The 18,439-nt window shown below is 45.9% G+C and overlaps 1 protein-coding gene across 14 annotated transcripts in view; it reads left to right on the top strand.

Annotated features, from left to right (window-relative positions):
- The window catches only part of LOC111526968 (protocadherin gamma-C4), a 178,115-nt gene that overhangs the window by 74,522 nt on the left and 85,154 nt on the right, over positions 1–18,439 (top strand). The window contains exon 2 of one of the 14 annotated variants that reach the window (XM_023193070.2): positions 1,470–1,594. The exons of 10 other annotated variants lie outside the window; for them this stretch is intronic. In XM_023193070.2, the coding sequence (XP_023048838.2) occupies positions 1,470–1,484 (15 nt within the window). In that variant the 3' untranslated portion in view covers positions 1,485–1,594. Of the gene's footprint in view, positions 1–1,469; positions 1,595–1,912; positions 4,538–5,240; positions 8,228–15,149; positions 18,132–18,439 lie in introns of those variants that run through there. 3 more of the 14 variants (XM_023193068.3, XM_023193058.3, XM_023193059.3) reach the window with 3 other exon arrangements.

The raw sequence follows: 18,439 nt of genomic DNA, 5'->3' as shown, positions 1-18,439 counted from the left end.
TTATTAAGGGTTGTTTTTTTTTTTTTTTTTAACTTTCTGGTAAAATTCACCTAGTCGCAGTCAAGGGCTGTATGTCATCAGGCTTTGTTATGATTAGCTTTGCAGAACCTTGTAGTTTATAGTGTTGTTGAGTACAATATTGACAATTCTTAAGACAGACTTCCATACAGAAGTGCCTGTCGATTTATATTTCCTCCTGGGTGGTCACGTATTGAAACTCCAGCCCCTTAAGCATCCCTCTTTTTCTGAAGGCAGTCTGGTAAGAGTAGGTAAGTATCAGAAAGAAATGGTCTCTGGAAATACAACCCAAATCCAAGATTACTCAATGCAGTTCTTCCCAAGGAGAAGAGCGATAGGCCTTTTCCAAACTACCTTTTATATATTTTTCAATCTATACTTTGTGGCGATAGTTACAGTTGAATATACTAAGTTTTTCATTAATATTGAATTAACTTATTTATAACAATGTATACTTAGATTTTTCCTGCCGTATTTATACCTGATAACACTGAAGCATCCTTTTTGCATACAATTCTCTAATTTCCCACTACTATGTGGAAGATACAGCATTTTGATGTAACTTGTGTTGCTCAATAGGGATCCTGAAGAGGCTATAGAGAGTGAAATTAAGAACATTTGGGGTTCTGCTTTTGTCTTTTTTGTTAAATATTCTAATCACTAAGGCTGAAAGTAAATATGGATTGGGAAGACAGATAAATTTGTACATGTTCCCAAGAACAGGAGCAACAGATATATGACAAAGCTATTTCAGTGGCTCTTTAATGTATAGGGAGGCAAACACCTGAAACTCTGAAAATTCTGAAATTGAGAGGCAAAATAAACTTAGAGTCAAGAAAGAAATGCCATTTCTGCAGATCAGAATATAAGCACCAAAAATAAAAAAGAAAATAATATATGCAAATATTATTTGCATATATTTAAAAAGAATATATGCAAATAAGTAAGGAAAATTATCTAAACAAAGGATCAGTGGAGGTACTGATGAGGTCATTTAGTTCAATGAAAATAATGATGTATTAGGTTGATCTCTTAATTTCATTACTAATATTCTACTAAATGTGGTAGCATAAAGTCAAAAAGCATTCCGAAGTTTCTCAAGACCATTTGAAGACCATGACTTTTTTCAGGCAGTCAACATTTGTTCAATGATAGGTCTGTGGAAGGAAAGCACACTCTTTAGGATCATAGTTATTAACTATTAAACCTTTGAAACTATTCTTTCATATTTGTGTTCATAAGAGTCAAAATTATTGTACATTCATCTCAAATGAAAAATACAGATTTTTTTTTAAAAAAAACTACTCTTTTGACATTGTAGCCATTGTAAGAAAATATTTTTAAATATAGTTATTTAAAAGCAATACAGGACACCCTGGATGATGGTAATGACTAGGGCAATGGTTGCATTCCAGTACTTAAATATGAAATTAGGAATTATTATTTTCTAGGTGAATATAGGTTAGAATTGAAGACCAAAAAAAATGTTGCTTATCTTCAGTACTTCCAGCTTCATAGATACTCTTAAAAGGAACAAGAATGACTGCCTCTGGATGGAGGAAGTGGAGAGCAATGGGCCATAGGATAGGAGACCTATAAACCTTCATGCTATATTCTTTTGTGCCTCTTTAAATTTTGAAGAAAAAATATTCACTTATTCAAGATATATGTAAATTTTAGTACATAAAAATATAAGCTAGTTATGACCACGTGGAAATATATTTCCTGATGTAAAAGGAACCACTGAGGAATAAGATTCAAATATTTTGGCTGTCAACTCAAAAAATTCCTTGAAAGAGAGAGAGAAAAGTCAAGCTGCAGTCCCACACGGAGCCTCTGGGCGCCGCTGTCGGCCAGTGCAGAGCAGGCGCTGACGCCGGGGATCCCTCAGCCTCCAGCCTAGGATTCCCTGCGCAGCCAACAACAGAAAGAAGAAAACCAGCACACACACAGAGGCTCCCGGCTGGGCAGACTTTGCCCAGCACACCAGATTCCCAGCTCCGAGACCCGGGACTCCTCCTGTCCTGGGTCGAATGCTCTTTTAGTGCGGTAGAGTGCACTCTCTCCAGCTGGAAAAGCGGGGACCCAGCGAGAACCCAAGCGAACGATGGGAGGAAGCTGCGCGCAGAGGCTCCGGGCCGGCCCGCGGCAGGTACTATTTCCCTTGCTGCTGCCTTTGTTCTACCCCGCGCTGTGTGAGCCGATCCGCTACTCGATTCCGGAGGAGCTGGCCAAGGGCTCGGTAGTGGGGAACCTCGCTAAGGATCTAGGGCTCAGTGTCCTGGATGTGTCGGCTCGCAAGCTGCGAGTTAGCGCGGAGAAGCTGCACTTCAGCATAGACGCGGGGAGCGGGGACTTACTTGTGAAGGACCGAATAGACCGTGAGCAAATGTGCAAAGAGAGAAGAAGATGTGAGTTGCAATTGGAAGCTGTGGTGGAAAATCCTTTAAATATTTTTCATATCGTTGTGGTGATTGAGGATATTAATGACCACGCCCCTCAATTCCAGAAAGATGAAATAAACTTAGAAATCAGTGAATCTGTCAGCCCGGGGATGGGAACAATTCTTGAGTCTGCAGAAGATCTTGATATTAGTATGAATTCGCTGAGCAAATACCAACTAAGTCCTAACGAGTATTTCTCATTGGTGGAGAAAGACAATCCTGATGGTGGCAAATATCCAGAATTAGTACTGCAGAAGACTCTGGACCGAGAAACGCAGAGCGCTCACCACTTGGTACTGACTGCCTTAGATGGTGGGGACCCTCCCCGAAGCGGTACTGCTCAGATAAGAATCCTGGTAATAGATGCCAATGACAACCCCCCAGTGTTCAGCCAGGATGTGTACAGGGTCAGCCTACGGGAAGACGTGCCTCCAGGCACCTCCATCCTGAGAGTGAAGGCCACTGACCAGGACGAGGGCATCAACTCGGAGATCACTTATTCCTTCCTTGGTGTGGCTGACAAAGCTCAGCACGTGTTCTCTCTGGATTACGCTACAGGAAACATTCTAACTCAGCAGCCTTTGGATTTTGAAGAAGTGGAAAGATATACGATGAACGTAGAGGCAAAAGACCGAGGATCTCTCTCAACACGTTGTAAAGTAATTATAGAAGTTCTAGATGAAAATGACAACAGCCCAGAAATAATCATCACATCACTCTCTGATCAGATTATGGAGGATTCCCCTCCAGGAGTGGTCGTTGCCCTCTTCAAAACACGGGACCGAGACTCAGGGGAAAACGGGGAAGTCAGGTGTAGTTTAAGTAGAGGTGTTCCATTTAAGATTCATTCTTCTTCTAATAATTACTACAAGTTAGTAACAGATGGGGCCCTGGATCGGGAGCAGACCTCAGAGTACAACGTCACCATCGCAGCCACCGACAGGGGCAAGCCTCCGCTCTCCTCCAGCAAAACCATAACCCTGCACATCACTGACGTCAACGACAACGCGCCCGTTTTCGGACAGTCCGCCTACCTGGTCCATGTGCCAGAAAACAACCAGCCAGGTGCCTCCATAGCGCAAGTCAGTGCCTCTGACCCAGACTTCGGGCCCAATGGCCGTGTCTCCTACTCTCTCGTTGCCAGCGACCTGGAGTCACGAACGCTGTCGTCCTACGTGTCCGTGAGCGCGCAGAACGGGGTGGTGTTCGCGCAGCGCGCCTTCGACCACGAGCAGCTGCGCGCCTTTGAGCTCACGCTGCAGGCCTGCGACCAGGGCTCGCCCGCGCTCAGCGCCAATGTGAGCCTGCGCGTGTTGGTGGGCGACCGTAACGACAACGCACCGCGGGTGCTGTACCCTGCGCTGGGTCCCGACGGCTCCGCGCTCTTCGACACAGTGCCGCGGGCCGCACAGCCAGGCTACCTGGTGACCAAGGTGGTGGCCGTGGACGCCGACTCGGGGCACAATGCCTGGCTGTCCTACCACGTGGTGCATGCCAGTGAGCCCGGGCTCTTCAGCCTGGGGCTGCGAACCGGCGAGGTGCGCATGGCGCGTGCTTTAGGTGACAAGGACTCGGTCCGCCAGCGCCTGCTAGTCGCTGTAAGAGATGGAGGACAGCCACCTCTTTCAGCCACTGCCATGCTGCACCTGGTGTTCGCAGATAGCTTGCAAGAGGTACTGCCGGATTTCAGCGACCGTCCCACACCCTCTGACTCCCAGGCTGAGATGCAGTTTTACCCGGTGGTGGCCCTGGCCTTGATTTCTGTGCTTTTTCTGCTCGCGGTGATTCTAGCTATCGCTCTACGCCTAAGACAGTCTTTCAGCCCTACTGCAGGGGGCTGCTTTGAGTCAGTTCTCTGCTCCAAGTCTGGACCTGTGGGTCCCCCCAGCTACAGTGAGGGAACGTTGCCCTATGCCTATAATTTTTGTGTGCCTGGGGATCAAATGAATCCTGAATTTAATTTCCTCACATCTGTTGATCATTGTCCAGCCACACAAGATAACTTCAACAAAGATAGCTCTTCCATGCTACTGGCTAGCATTTTAACTCCTAACTTGGAAGCAAATCTTAAACAGGTAAGTATTTAAAAATGTATTTAATCCTTTTTATATTACAATATACCAATATATTCCAATATAGTGATATTATTTTAAGATTCTAGATAACCTCTTCATAGAGTTCCCAAAATATAGGTCAAATTTATGGTTATCATTGTTAAAACAAAAGTTTAAATTAAATGCCTCAATCTTCCTACTATTCAAAGACATTTTAAGGCCATCTACATGGGTAATCTCTGGTGACATTTTTTATGAAATAAAATACCTTTTAGTTAAAAATACAAAATACAGGTATATTTTCATGGCATGGTATTTTACTTGAAACCCTGATGTTATTCAATTTTCCTCAAGTGTTCCATTTACTCAATAAAGGAACACTTGTAAGAATTATAATTAGGCGGCCAGGTGCAGTGGCTCAAGCCTGTAATCCCAGCACTTTGGGAGGCCGAGACGGGCGGATCACTAGGTCAGTAGATCGAGACCATCCTGGCTAACACGGTGAAACCCCGTCTCTACTAAAAAATACAAAAAACTAGCCGGGTGAGGTGGCGGGCGCCTGTAGTCCCAGCTACTCGGGAGGCTGAGGCAGGAGAATGGCGTGAACCCGGGAGGTGGAGCTTGCAGTGAGCTGAGATCCGGCCACTGCACTCCAGCCTGGGCGACAGAGCGAGACTCCGTCTCAAAAAAAAAAAAAAAAAAAAAAAAAAAGAATTATAGTTAGGCATCCTACCTGATGATTTTATCGGGACCGTGTTATTTCCACTTCCAGAAATGTTCTTTTCAGTCGGTTAAAATCAATTGGAACCAACTATAACCTACAAGTTTTCAGCTCCAGTAATATTTTGAAAACTTCTCTAAAATTAAGCAAGTCCTTTTAATAATTACTCCTTTCGTGGGTGTTCTTGGTAAAGTTTTAACATCACATAATATAAGCATTGTGTATAATCGTTTTTAAGATGTACAAATATGTGTGATTCACGAAGAGGTGAGCGTAATCATTTCTTCTGGAATTTCTTAGTCGTTGCAATAATAAAAATGGGCTCTAGGCGCCGCTGTTCACCAATCAGGGAATGGGAAGCTGCGCGCTATTGAGTCCCTCCCTCCCCCGCCTCTACCACACAAAACAGAATGAGATGGATACTCACTGGAGGCTTAGAAGTATTTTCCTGCGCTTTCTGATATATTTTGCATGCAGTCGGCCTAGGACTTCATAGATACATAAACCGATTCACAACCAACCAGCTCGAGAAATCGCGGAATATCGGCTTAGAGCCTGCCATGGCAAATCGGCTACAGCGCCTGGACCGCTGTCGGCTGGTGCTGCTGTGCATTTTCCTAGGAACGCTGCGGGGGTTCCGGGCCGGGCAGATCCGATATTCGGTGCCCGAAGAAACAGAAAAAGGCTACTTCGTGGGCAATATCTCCAAGGACCTGGGGCTGGAGCCCCGGGAGCTGGCGAAGCGCGGAGTCCGCATCGTCTCCAGAGGGAAGACACAGCTTTTCACTGTGAATCCGCGAAGCGGCAGCTTGATCACGGCGGGCAGGATAGACCGGGAGGAGCTCTGTGAGACGGTGTCCTCCTGTTTTTTAAATATGGAACTTCTCGTGGAAGACACCTTGAAGATTTACGGAGTGGAGGTGGAAATAATCGATATTAATGATAACGCCCCCAGCTTCCAGGAAGACGAAGTGGAGATAAAAGTCAGTGAGCACGCAATTCCTGGGGCGCGATTTGCTCTTCCTAATGCTAGGGATCCAGATGTGGGCGTGAACTCCCTCCAGAGCTACCAGCTCAGCCCTAATAGTTACTTTTCCTTGCAACTGCGGGGCAGAATGGATGGGGCCAAGAATCCAGAGCTAGTACTGGAGGGAAGCCTGGACCGAGAGAAAGAGGCTGCTCACCTGCTCCTCCTCACAGCTTTAGATGGAGGCGATCCCATCCGAAAGGGCTCAGTTCCCATTCGTGTTGTGGTCCTCGATGTAAATGACCACATCCCAATGTTTACACAGTCCGTATATCGCGTGAGCGTTCCAGAAAACATCAGCTCCGGAACTCGGGTGCTGGTGGTTAATGCAACGGATCCAGACGAGGGAATCAACGGGGAAGTAAGGTATTCATTTCGGAACATGGAAAGCAAGACTTCTGAAATATTCCAATTGGATTCACAAACTGGAGAAGTTCTAGTACGGGGATCTCTGGATTTTGAAAAATATGGATTCTATGAGATGGAAATTCAAGGCCAAGATGGTGGAGGTCTCTTTACCACTGCGATGATGTTGATCACTGTTGTGGATGTGAATGATAACGCTCCAGAAATAACTATCACCTCTTCTATTAATTCAGTTCTGGAAAACTCTCCTCCAGGTACAGTCATTGCTCTTCTAAATGTGCAAGATCAAGATTCTGGAGAAAATGGTCAAGTCTCCTGTTTTATTCCTAACCACCTGCCTTTTAAATTAGAAAAGACTTATGGAAATTATTACAAATTGATAACAAGCAGAGTGCTGGACAGGGAGTTGGTCCAGAGCTACAATATAACGTTGACAGCCACAGACCAGGGAAGCCCGCCTCTGTCTGCAGAAACTCATATCTGGCTGAATGTGGCAGATGACAACGATAACCCTCCTGTTTTTCCTCACTCCTCTTACTTTGCCTATATTCCAGAAAACAACCCCAGGGGTGCCTCCATCTTCTCAGTGACTGCCCTCGACCCGGACAGCAAACAGAATGCCCTGGTCACTTACTCTCTGACGGATGACACTGTCCAGGGGGTGCCTCTGTCCTCCTATGTCTCTATTAACTCCAACACTGGTGTTCTCTATGCCCTACAATCTTTCGACTATGAGCAGTTTCGAGACTTACAACTGAAAGTGATAGCACGTGACAGCGGGGACCCGCCCCTCAGCAGCAACGTGTCGCTGAGCCTGTTCGTGCTGGATCAGAACGACAATGCGCCTGAGATCCTGTACCCCGCCCTCCCCACAGACGGCTCCACTGGCGTGGAGCTGGCGCCCCGCTCTGCAGAACCTGGCTACCTGGTGACCAAGGTGGTTGCGGTGGACAAAGATTCAGGCCAGAACGCCTGGCTGTCCTACCGCCTGCTCAAGGCCAGCGAGCCGGGACTTTTCGCGGTAGGGGAGCACACGGGCGAGGTGCGCACGGTGCGGGCCCTGCTGGACAGAGACGCGCTCAAGCAGAGCCTCGTGGTGGCTGTCCAGGACCACGGCCAGCCCCCTCTCTCGGCCACCGTCACGCTCACGGTGGCTGTGGCCGACAGCATCCCCGAAGTCCTGGCGGACCTTGGCAGCCTCGAGTCTCTGGCTAACTCTGAAACCTCAGACCTCACGCTGTACTTGGTGGTGGCGGTGGCCGCTGTCTCCTGCATCTTCCTGGTCTTTGTCATCGTGCTGCTGGCACTCAGGCTGTGGCGCTGGCATAAGTCACGACTGCTACAGGCTTCTGAAGGCGGGCTGGCAGGTATGCCCACCTCACACTTTGTAGGCGTGGACGGGGTGCAGACTTTCCTGCAGACCTATTCCCACGAGGTCTCTCTCATTGCGGACTCGCAGAAGAGTCACCTGATTTTCTCCCAGCCCAACTATGGGGACACGCTCATCAGCCAAGAGAGCTGTGAGAAAAGCGAACCACTCTTGATAGCTGAAGACTCAGCTATCATTTTAGGCAAATGTGACCGGACAAGTAATCAGGTGAGATTTATTTCTCTGCCTCCTAATTGTTGGTGTCTTGGCACAAGGCTTTTAAGGAGATGTTTTTTGAGCCTATTATGAAAACTGTTTGGGGGGGCGGCATATATTTAGTTCATTTATATTTAGAGCAATACATGTGAGTTTTACTTTGCCTTTCATAAGATTACCATAATCTTTCAGAACGTTTTTGTGAAAGTCATTTTTCAGTCCTGGCATATTTTCTTTTGATTTCAAAGGGGCCATTCAACTATGCTGGCTTGGTTTGGAGTAAGTTGAATTTTAGTATTATTTTTCTATTATCAGTGTATGAGGCTATCAATTTACTATATATAGATACAAATTAATGATTCACAAACACTTTTTATTTCCATTTCAATTTTGCAGTGCCTTCACTGATTTGTAGTTATATTCCACCATTATTTGCTATTACTGCTAATGTTCAAATTTAGATCCTGTTGATTTAATAGCATGCTCCCTCTAGCTCTCTTTCTCATCTATCTATCTATACACACGCACACACACTTACACATGTAAGCTTTTCTCTGAGCAATTTTATTTTGATTCTTGTTGGCTGGTAATATGTTTAGATCCTGTTGACTATTTCAACTTTGTCTCATTTCTTCATCCTATCAACACAGACATATTGACTCGCTTTTAACTACTGGATTTCCTTGGGAGATAAAATTTAGATGACATTTTTTCTAAAGCTCTAGATATCTTTTCCATTACTATGGTGAAGTTGCATTGACTGTTCTGAGGAAATAATTGAATTATTGAACTGGTATTATTTCCTTTTATTCTTTTACTTTGGTGTCTGCGTTTGTATGTATGGAAGGCTTTTAAATGTAGTAAATCCATATATAGAAATGACTTGATTTTGATTCAGTGCTTCTCAAAAAGCTGTTTTCAAATGTGCTAAAGATGTCTATAGATTTATTCAAATAGAATAGTTTGTGAATATATAAATAGATGGAAGGTATTTGGACTGTAATGAAACTGATTTAGCTAGTATCCTTCTGGCTATTTTTTGTTCGTTTTCAGTGTACTTGGGAGTCATAGATTCCTTCTTTCTTTCCTTTATAAGGTCTTTCTTATGGCAAATAGTACATTCAGTTCTTTTATTCAGACCAACTTGTTACTGAAGCTTGTTAGTTGCCTGACATACATGTTATCTGAAGCAATGTCTAGGAAAGTCAAATGAGGAAAAGAGACTTATCTAGGGTTTTTCATCACAGGAATCATTTCCATAATCAATTCACTTAACACTCTCGCATCACTTCTAGGTATTTGCCCCAAATTACTTGTGTATTTATGTTCCCTTTCAAGTTTATTTTTCTCATTTAGGAATTTACCTTATGTCATTAGTTGTAAACTGACTATCTAGGGCGTGCAGAAAAAATAATTTCAACTGTAGGAAAGGCAAGTCTTCCAATAGATGCCTACATTTGTCTTGAAGTCAAGAAAAATGTTGGGGTATTTTGAGCATCTAGGGATAAGATTTATACTTGTGGAATTCCAAACTGAGAAAATGGACGTAAGGCATTGTACTTTGACTGGAACTAAATAAAAAGGATATGAGGTATTTGGCTGGGAAAAGGAGATTGTTCCATATTATAAAACCTCATCTAAACTAACTGGGAGCTTGCACCCAAGATCTTGGAGAACAAAAAGGAAGGGTTGGCTTTGAAATGTGATATTAAGACGGTTATGTTGATTTGGAGGTAGTGATAAAGTTCTGTTAAGGTATAACATATAGTTCCATTAAATAGAGGATAAAAATAAAACACCCTCACATTTCATGTTATTAAATTCCTAAGGCAACCTACTAGGCTATACCTTTATATTCTCTTTATGATTAAAGTGTAAAACACTTAATAATCCTTTTCAGAAACCTCTTTTATAAGTGATAAGAAAGGTTTGGCTATCTTTATTCTGAATATGCCCTATGTAGCTTTCAGTGCTCCTCCAGTTTTCTCTGATAAAACTAAGAGGAAAATTATCTGCACATCAGATTGAAAATAATACTGCATATCATTTCATACTGGTCAAAATTTTCCCATACCACTTGGTGGGGATGTTTTCCCACATTGTTTTTGTTGTACATCAGGAGAGAAGATTTTGCCTAGTTCTTCCAATATGTGCATTGCTTCTGCTTAGAAAAAAACAAACTTGGGCCGGCTCGCTGGCTCACGCCTGTAATCCCATCACTTTGGGAGGCTGAGGTGGGTGGATCGTGAGGTCAGGAGATAGAGACCATCCTGACTAACACGGTGAAACCCTGTCTCTACTAAAAATACAAAAAATTAGCCGGGCGTGGTGGCGGGCGCCTGTAGTCCCAGCTACTTGGGGAAGCTGAGGCAGGAGAATGGCCTGAACCTGGGAGGCAGAACTTGCAGTGAGCAGAGATCGTGTTACTGCACTCCAGCCTGGGCGAAAGAGCGAGACTCCATCTCAAAAAAAGAAAAGAAAAGGAAAGAAGACAAAAGAAAAAAACAAACGTTTAAGTTCTCTTTACTAGGTTAATGACTGTTCTATAGGATCCCACCTCTAAGGAGTCTTCTTTGGTAGTAAGCATTGGAAAATAGTCACTACCAAAACTCTTAAAGTGTCTAGTTTCCTATACATTAATCCAACACATCTGTCTAAATTCTGAATCCTATTGAATTAGCAAAGTCTTCCCGGTGCAGTTTTCTAAATAGACTCAGAGCCCCGCTGTTGGCCAATGTGCTGCAAGAGCTGGAGCCTGGGATCTACCGGGACTATATTCTGCTCAGTCACAGAAGAAAGTCGAAAAGGAAAGAGGCCAAGACTTGGACTTTCTGCTCCCGCAAATCTGATTCCTTACGGATTGGGGTGCCCTCAAACTGGGGGTATTGAGTTTTCTATGTGTGGAAGTAAATATTTTAAAAGCACTTTGTGGAACATTTTCTCTTAACGTCGGAGACTGCAGCAACGCACGGGAAGAATGGGAAACAGGGTGAAGCAGAGAAGCAGGACCCAGCGGCGGCAAATACTCTTCCCTTTCCTGCTACTTTTGTTCTGGGGGGTGCCCTCGGATCAGATCCGCTACTCTATTCCAGAAGAAACGGTCCGGGGCTCGGTGGTGGGGAACGTTGCTGAGGACTTGGGGCTGCATGTTCAGGATTTATTGACCCGAAACCTTAGAGTTAGTACAGAGGAACAGTACTTTACCGTGAACACGGAGAATGGGAACATTCTTGTGAGTGACAGAATAGATCGAGAGTCACTCTGTCCTCAAAATCCTGTGTCATACCCTCAGAGATTGTAGCAGAGAATCCTCTAAATGTTTTTCACATAAATATGATGATAGAAGATATAAATGATAATCCACCTTATTTTCCCCAAAATAGCATTGTTTTACAAATCAATGAGCTAGCAATTCCAGGCACTCAGTTTGGCCTGGAATCTGCTATAGATGCAGATGTAGGGCTCACTGTCTCCACAGTTACCAGCTCAGCTCTAATGAACATTTCTCTCTGATGATGGACAAGACTGAAGGCAAGAATGCTCCAGAATTAGTGCTGGAGAAGCCCCTGGACCAGGAAGGATGGAGCTCTCATCTCCTGGTCCTGAAAGCGGTGGATGGGGGTGACCCAGTCCTAACTGGCATTGCTGCAATTAAAATTGAGGTCACTGATGGCAACGATAATGCCCCAGTTTTTAGCCAGGATGTATACAAAGTCAACCTTAGAGAGAATGTGCCCCCAGGCACCTGTGTACTACAGGTGACAGCCACTGACCAGGATGAGGATGTCAATGCAGAGATCACCTACTCTTTCAAATCCCTACCAGATGATATTGGAAATATGTTTATGCTAGACCATCAAAATGGGGAAATTAAATCCAAAGACTTAATAGACTTCGAAATTTATAGCAGTTACACCATGAGCATAGAGGCGAAGGATGGTGGAGACATGACCAGCGAATGTAAAATTATACTAGAAATCCTAGATGAGAATTAAAACGCCCCAGACGTGGTTTTTACTTCGGTGTCCAGTTCTGTAACTGAGGTTGCAGAACTCTGGATGGCGATCATTCTGTTCAAAACACATGATAAAGATTTGGGAGAAAATGGGGAGGTTACATGCCTCATAAACGAAAGAGTTCCTTTTAGAATCGAATCTTCCGCCAATAATTACTATAAGCTTGTAACAGATGGGACCCTGGATTGGGACCCCGGAGTACAAGGTCACCATCACTGCCACTGTCAGGGGCAAGCCTCCGCTCTCATCCAGCACAAGCATCACCCTATGCATTGGTGACGTCAACTACAGTGCTCCGGCTTTCCACCAGGTCTCCTACGGGATCCACGTGGCTGAAAACAACCCTCCTGGAGCCTCCATCACACAAGTCAGCGCCTCTGACCTGGACCTAGGGCTGAATGGCCAAGTCTCCTGCTCCATTGTTACCAGTGACTTGGAGCTGCGGGCACCGTCGTCCTACGTGTCCGTGAGTGCACAGAGCGGGGTGGTGTTCGCACAGCGAGCCTTCGAACACGAGCAACTGCGCGTGCGCGCCTTCGAGCAGCTGCGCGCCTTGGAGTTCAAGCTGCAGGCCCACGACCAGGGCTCGCCTGCGCTCAGTGCCAAAGTGAGCCTGCGCGTGTTGGTGGGCGACCTCAATGACAATGTGCGGCAGGTGCTGTACCCCGCGCTGGGGTCCGATGGCTCCACAGTCTTCGATATGGTGCCACGCACCGCAGAGTCTGGCTACCTGGTGACCAAGGTGGTGGCGTTGGACGCAGATTCGGGACACAAAGATTGGCTGTCCTACCACCTGCTGCAGGCCATCCAGCCCGGGCTCTTCAGCCTGGGGCTGCCCACGGGCGAGGTGCGCACTGCGCGTGCCTTGGGCTACAGTGACTCGGCCCGACAGCGCCTGCTGGTTGCTGTGCATTACGGAGGACAGCCGCCCCTCTCTGCCACCGCTACACTTCACGTAGTCTTCGCAGACAGCCTGCAGAAGGCACTGCCAGACCTCATTGACGGTCCTGTGGCCTCTGATTCCCAGGCAAAGCTGCAGATTTACTTGGTCGTGGCCTTGGCCTTGATTTCTATGCTCTTCTTCCTTGCAGTGATTTTGGCAGTCGCCTTGTCCAGCCCCTCTGCCTGGGGTTGGTTTCACCCTGGCCTGTGTTCTAAGACTAGACCGGGGTTTCTCCCAGCTACAATGAGGAAACTTTGCTTTATTCCTGCAATCTGTATGTTCCCTTGGATTCTAGAAAAAGAAGATTTAATTTTCTCACCGTGACACCAGAAACAGTCCCCCCACAAGATCTTTCTAATAAAGTTTCTCTGGTAGCAAGCTTCACTGAAGAGAATAATAAGATAAGCTCTAACTCTGTTGCTCCTACTCACCTGAGTTCCAATGAATGTCTTTCTTTTACAAATGGGTGTGGTTTAATTTTCAAACCAATATTTTGGCAAGAAAATCTTAAACATATTATATCTACTATTGCTTCAGGTTTGTTTGCCCACTCTTAATATTTCCTGTTCCTTTCTGTGTGGGCGAGTTTCATTATTAGCTTTCATGTATTTTGACCATTTTTACCCGATACTTTTTTTTTTTCGGACGGAGTCTCGCTCTGTGGTCCAGGCTGGAGTGTAGTGGCTCACTGCAAGCTCCGTCTCCCAGGTTTTGGCCATTCTCCTGCCTCAGCCTCCCGAGTAGCTGGGACTACAGGCGCCCGCCACCACACCCCGCTAATTTTTTGTATTTTTAGTAGAGACAGGGTTTCACCTTGTTAGCCAGGATGGTCTCGATCTTCTGACCTCATGATCCGCCCACCTTGGCCTCCCAAAGTGCTGGGATTACAGGTGTGAGCCACTGCACCCTGCCCGGAGACATTCTTTATACACACACACACACACACACACACACACACATGTGAGAAGTGGGTATTAGGATACTGCTGTCATTGAGATATTTTAATTGAAGGATAAATTTTTTTTCCTGTGGTGTTTCTTGGGACATCAATATCTTGAATATATAAGGCTTTTTATTTAATCCATTAACTATAAATTTTGAGGGAAATGCATGAGAAAATGGAGAAAATGCTTTTTTTAAAAAAAAAAATTGAGATTAAGGTCTCACTATGTTGCCCAGGCTGGACTCAAACTCTTGGGTTATGGCAATCCTCCCACCTCAATCTCCAGAGTAGCTGAGACTACAGTTGCCTGACACTGTGCCTGGCAGAGAAAAAAGCTTAAAAAAATAAGAACATGGTAATGATTTGATAATATTCAGTTACGTTTACTTGTGATTCTTATAATTCAAGAAAACTCAATTTTGCGTTTGATCTTTTCTCACAGCTACCTAAATATTTCTCCCCAATTTAAAATATAGTATTTTATTTTATGCCTAGCAAACATCTTATCCTTACAGTATAAATATTTATGCTCATGAAAGTACAGTAGCCAGTTATTTCTTAGGCAGAATTTTTTCCCTATATTTTGATGAGCTTCCAAAAGTATTACCAGTAATTCTCAGTAATTACAATTAGGTCAGTTACCCAGGGAAAGGTAAGTCTGTACTATTCTTTGGACTACCAATTTTCTTTTACTAAGTTTCCTCAACACTTAGTATTTTTGAAATATAATGTATTAATAGAATCCTGTAGTACTTCTATTGTTTCCAGTCAATGCAAGTTGGAATACTTCCACTTTATGCTAAAAATATAAATGTTTCTTTTTCACTTGGGTTCTTGTTAAGTGTGATTCTGATAATGTATACAATCACATATCTCATTTTTAGGTTTCCATATTATCATGAAAATTTGATTTTTAAGCGTTAAATTTCAACAACCTAGTAAAGTAATCCCTCCATTCAGGTTTGTTCAAGGAATCTATTTAAAAACGTTTTCCCCAAATTATAGCTGAATCAGAAAGTTTAAATTATTCTATTATATGATATGTCAAAAAAAGAGAAACTCCTCGAGAGACATCCCCCATAATAGGTGTGTTGGGGGAACAGTAATCTCAAAGCAGATGCACTAAAATTATAAGATTAAAATCATTGTTTATAGAAACTTCCAATTCATTTAAAAGCTCACTGGGAAAGAAAAAAAAAAAGCTCATTGGGTGGGGAAAAAAAAAAAGCTCACTGAAGTTTCTTCTAAAGCGAATACTGTAGATTTCCATCCCCTTTTGAAGAACAGTAGGTGGAGCTATTTAAGATATAAAAACGAAATATCCTTTCTGGAAGTTCAAGATTGTGCAGTAATTGGTTAGGACTCTGAGCGCCGCTGTTCACCAATCGGGGAGAGAAAAGCGGAGATTCTGCTCGCCTTGCACGCGCCTGAAGCACAAAGCAGATAGCTAGGAATGAACCATCTCTGGGACTATGAGGAAACAACGGAGGAGCTCTGACTTCCAAACTGTCCCATTCTAGGGGCGAAAGAACTGCTCCTGACTTCAGTGATTAAGGGCAGAATTGAAAATAATTCTGGAGGAAGATGAGAATGATTCCTGAGCGACTGCACCGGGACTGCAAAGGTCTGGTCCTGCTGGGAATCCTCCTGGGGATTCTGTGGGAGACCAGATGCATCCAGATACGCTATTCAGTTCCGGAAGAGCTGGAGAAAGGCTCTAGGGTGGGCGACATCTCCAAGCACCTGGGGCTGGAGCCCCGGGAGCTGGCGGAGCGCGGAGTCCGTATCGTTCCCAGAGGTAGGACGCAGCTTTTCGCCCTGAACCCGCGCAGCGGCAGCTTGGTCACGGCAGGCAGGATAGACCGGGAGGAGCTCTGTATGGGGGCCATCAAGTGTCAATTAAATCTAGACATTCTGGTTGAGGATAAAGTGAAAATATATAGAGTAGAAGTAGAAGTAAGGGACATTAACGACAATGCGCCTTATTTTCGTGAAAGTGAATTAGAAATAAAAATCAGTGAAAACGCAGCCACTGAGATGCGGTTCCCTCTACCCCACGCCTGGGATCCGGATATTGGGAAGAACTCTCTCCAGAGCTACGAGCTCAGCCCGAATACTCACTTCTCCCTGATCGTGCAAAATGGAGCCGACGGTAGTAAGTACCCGGAATTGGTGCTGGAACGCGCCCTGGACCGCGAAGAAAAGGCTGCTCACCACCTGGTCCTTACGGCCTCGGACGGGGGCGATCCGGTGCGCACAGGCACCGCGCGCATCCGCGTGATGGTTCTGGATGCGAATGACAACGCGCCAGCGTTTGCCCAGCCCGAGTACCGCGTGAGCGTTCCGGAGAATCTGGCCGTGGGCACTCAGCTGCTTGTAGTCAACGCTACCGACCCTGACGAAGGAGTCAATGCGGAAGTGAGGTATTCCTTCCGGTATGTGGACGACAAGGCGGCCCAAGTTTTCAAACTAGATTGTAATTCAGGGACAATATCAACAATAGGGGAGTTGGATCACGAGGAGTCAGGATTCTACCAGATGGAAGTGCAAGCAATGGATAATGCAGGATATTCTGCGCAAGCCAAAGTCCTGATCACTGTTCTGGACGTGAACGACAATGCCCCAGAGGTGGTCCTCACCTCTCTCGCCAGCTCGGTTCCCGAAAACTCTCCCAGAGGGACATTAATTGCCCTTTTAAATGTAAATGACCAAGATTCTGAGGAAAACGGACAGGTCATCTGTTTCATCCAAGGAAATCTGCCCTTTAAATTAGAAAAATCGTACGGAAATTACTATAGTTTAGTCACAGACATAGTCTTGGATAGGGAACAGGTTCCTAGCTACAACATCACAGTAACCGCCACTGACCGGGGAACCCCGCCCCTATCTACGGAAACTCACATCTCGCTGAACGTGGCAGACACCAACGACAACCCGCCGGTCTTCCTTCAGGCCTCCTATTCCGCTTATATCCCAGAGAACAATCCCAGAGGAGCTTCCCTCGTCTCTGTGACCGCCCACGACCCCGACTGTGAGGAGAACGCCCAGATCACTTATTCCCTGGCTGAGGACACTGTCCAAGGGGCACCCCTATCGTCCTACGTGTCCATCAACTCCGACTCTGGGGTCCTGTATGCGCTGAGCTCCTTCGACTACGAGCAGTTGCGAGACTTGCAAGTGAAAGTGATGGCACGGGATAACGGGCACCCGCCCCTCAGCAGCAACGTGTCGTTGAGTCTGTTTGTGCTGGACCAGAACGACAATGCGCCCGAGATCCTGTACCCCGCCGTCCCCACAGATGGTTCCACTGGCGTGGAGCTGGCGCCCCGCTCCGCAGAGCCCGGCTACCTGGTGACCAAGGTGGTGGCGGTGGACAGAGACTCGGGCCAGAACGCCTGGCTGTCCTACCGTCTGCTCAAGGCCAGCGAGCCGGGGCTCTTCGCGGTGGGGCTGCACACGGGCGAGGTGCGCACGGCGCGAGCCCTACTGGACAGAGACGCGCTCAAGCAGAGCCTCGTGGTGGCTGTCCAGGACCACGGCCAGCCCCCTCTCTCGGCCACCGTCACGCTCACGGTGGCCGTGGCCGACAGCATCCCCAAAGTCCTGGCGGACCTCGGCAGCCTCGAGTCTCCAGTTAATTCTGAAACCTCAGACCTTACGCTGTACCTGGTGGTGGCGGTGGCCGCGGTCTCTTGCGTCTTCCTGGCCTTCGTCATCTTGTTGCTGGCGCTCAGGCTGCGGCGCTGGCACAAGTCACGCCTGCTGCAGGCTTCAGGAGGCAGCTTGACAGGAGCGCTGGCGTCGCACTTTGTGGGCGTGGACGGGGTGCAAGCTTTCCTGCAGACCTATTCCCACGAGGTCTCCCTCACCTCGGACTCGCGCAAGAGTCACCCGATCTTACCCCAGCCCAACTATGCAGACACGCTCATCAGCCAGGAGAGCGGTGGAAAAAGCGAGCCCCTTTTGCTGTCAGGTGATTCGGTATTTTCTAAAGACAGTCGTGCGTTAATTCAGGTGAGTTTATATCAAATCTTTTTTCTTTCTTTCTTTCTTTTTTCTTTCTTTCTTTCTTTCTCTCTTCTTTCTTTCTTTCTTTCTCTCTTTTCTCTCTTATCTGTCTTTTCTTTCTTTTCTTTCTTGTTCTGTCGCCCACGCTGGAATGCAGCGGTATGATCATAGCTCACTGCAGCCTCAAACTCCTAGGCTCAAGCAATTCTCCCGCCTTCGCCTCCGGTGTAACAGGGACTACAGTTGCAAGCCACAGCCCTGCTATCTATCTATCTATCTATCTATCTATCTATCTATCTATCTATCTATCTATC

Source organism: Piliocolobus tephrosceles, chromosome 4 (assembly GCF_002776525.5).
Source record: "Piliocolobus tephrosceles isolate RC106 chromosome 4, ASM277652v3, whole genome shotgun sequence".
NCBI lineage: Eukaryota > Metazoa > Chordata > Mammalia > Primates > Cercopithecidae > Piliocolobus > Piliocolobus tephrosceles.
The sequence above is the reverse complement of the archived record's forward strand: the minus strand, read 5'-3'. Positions and strand labels throughout refer to the sequence as shown.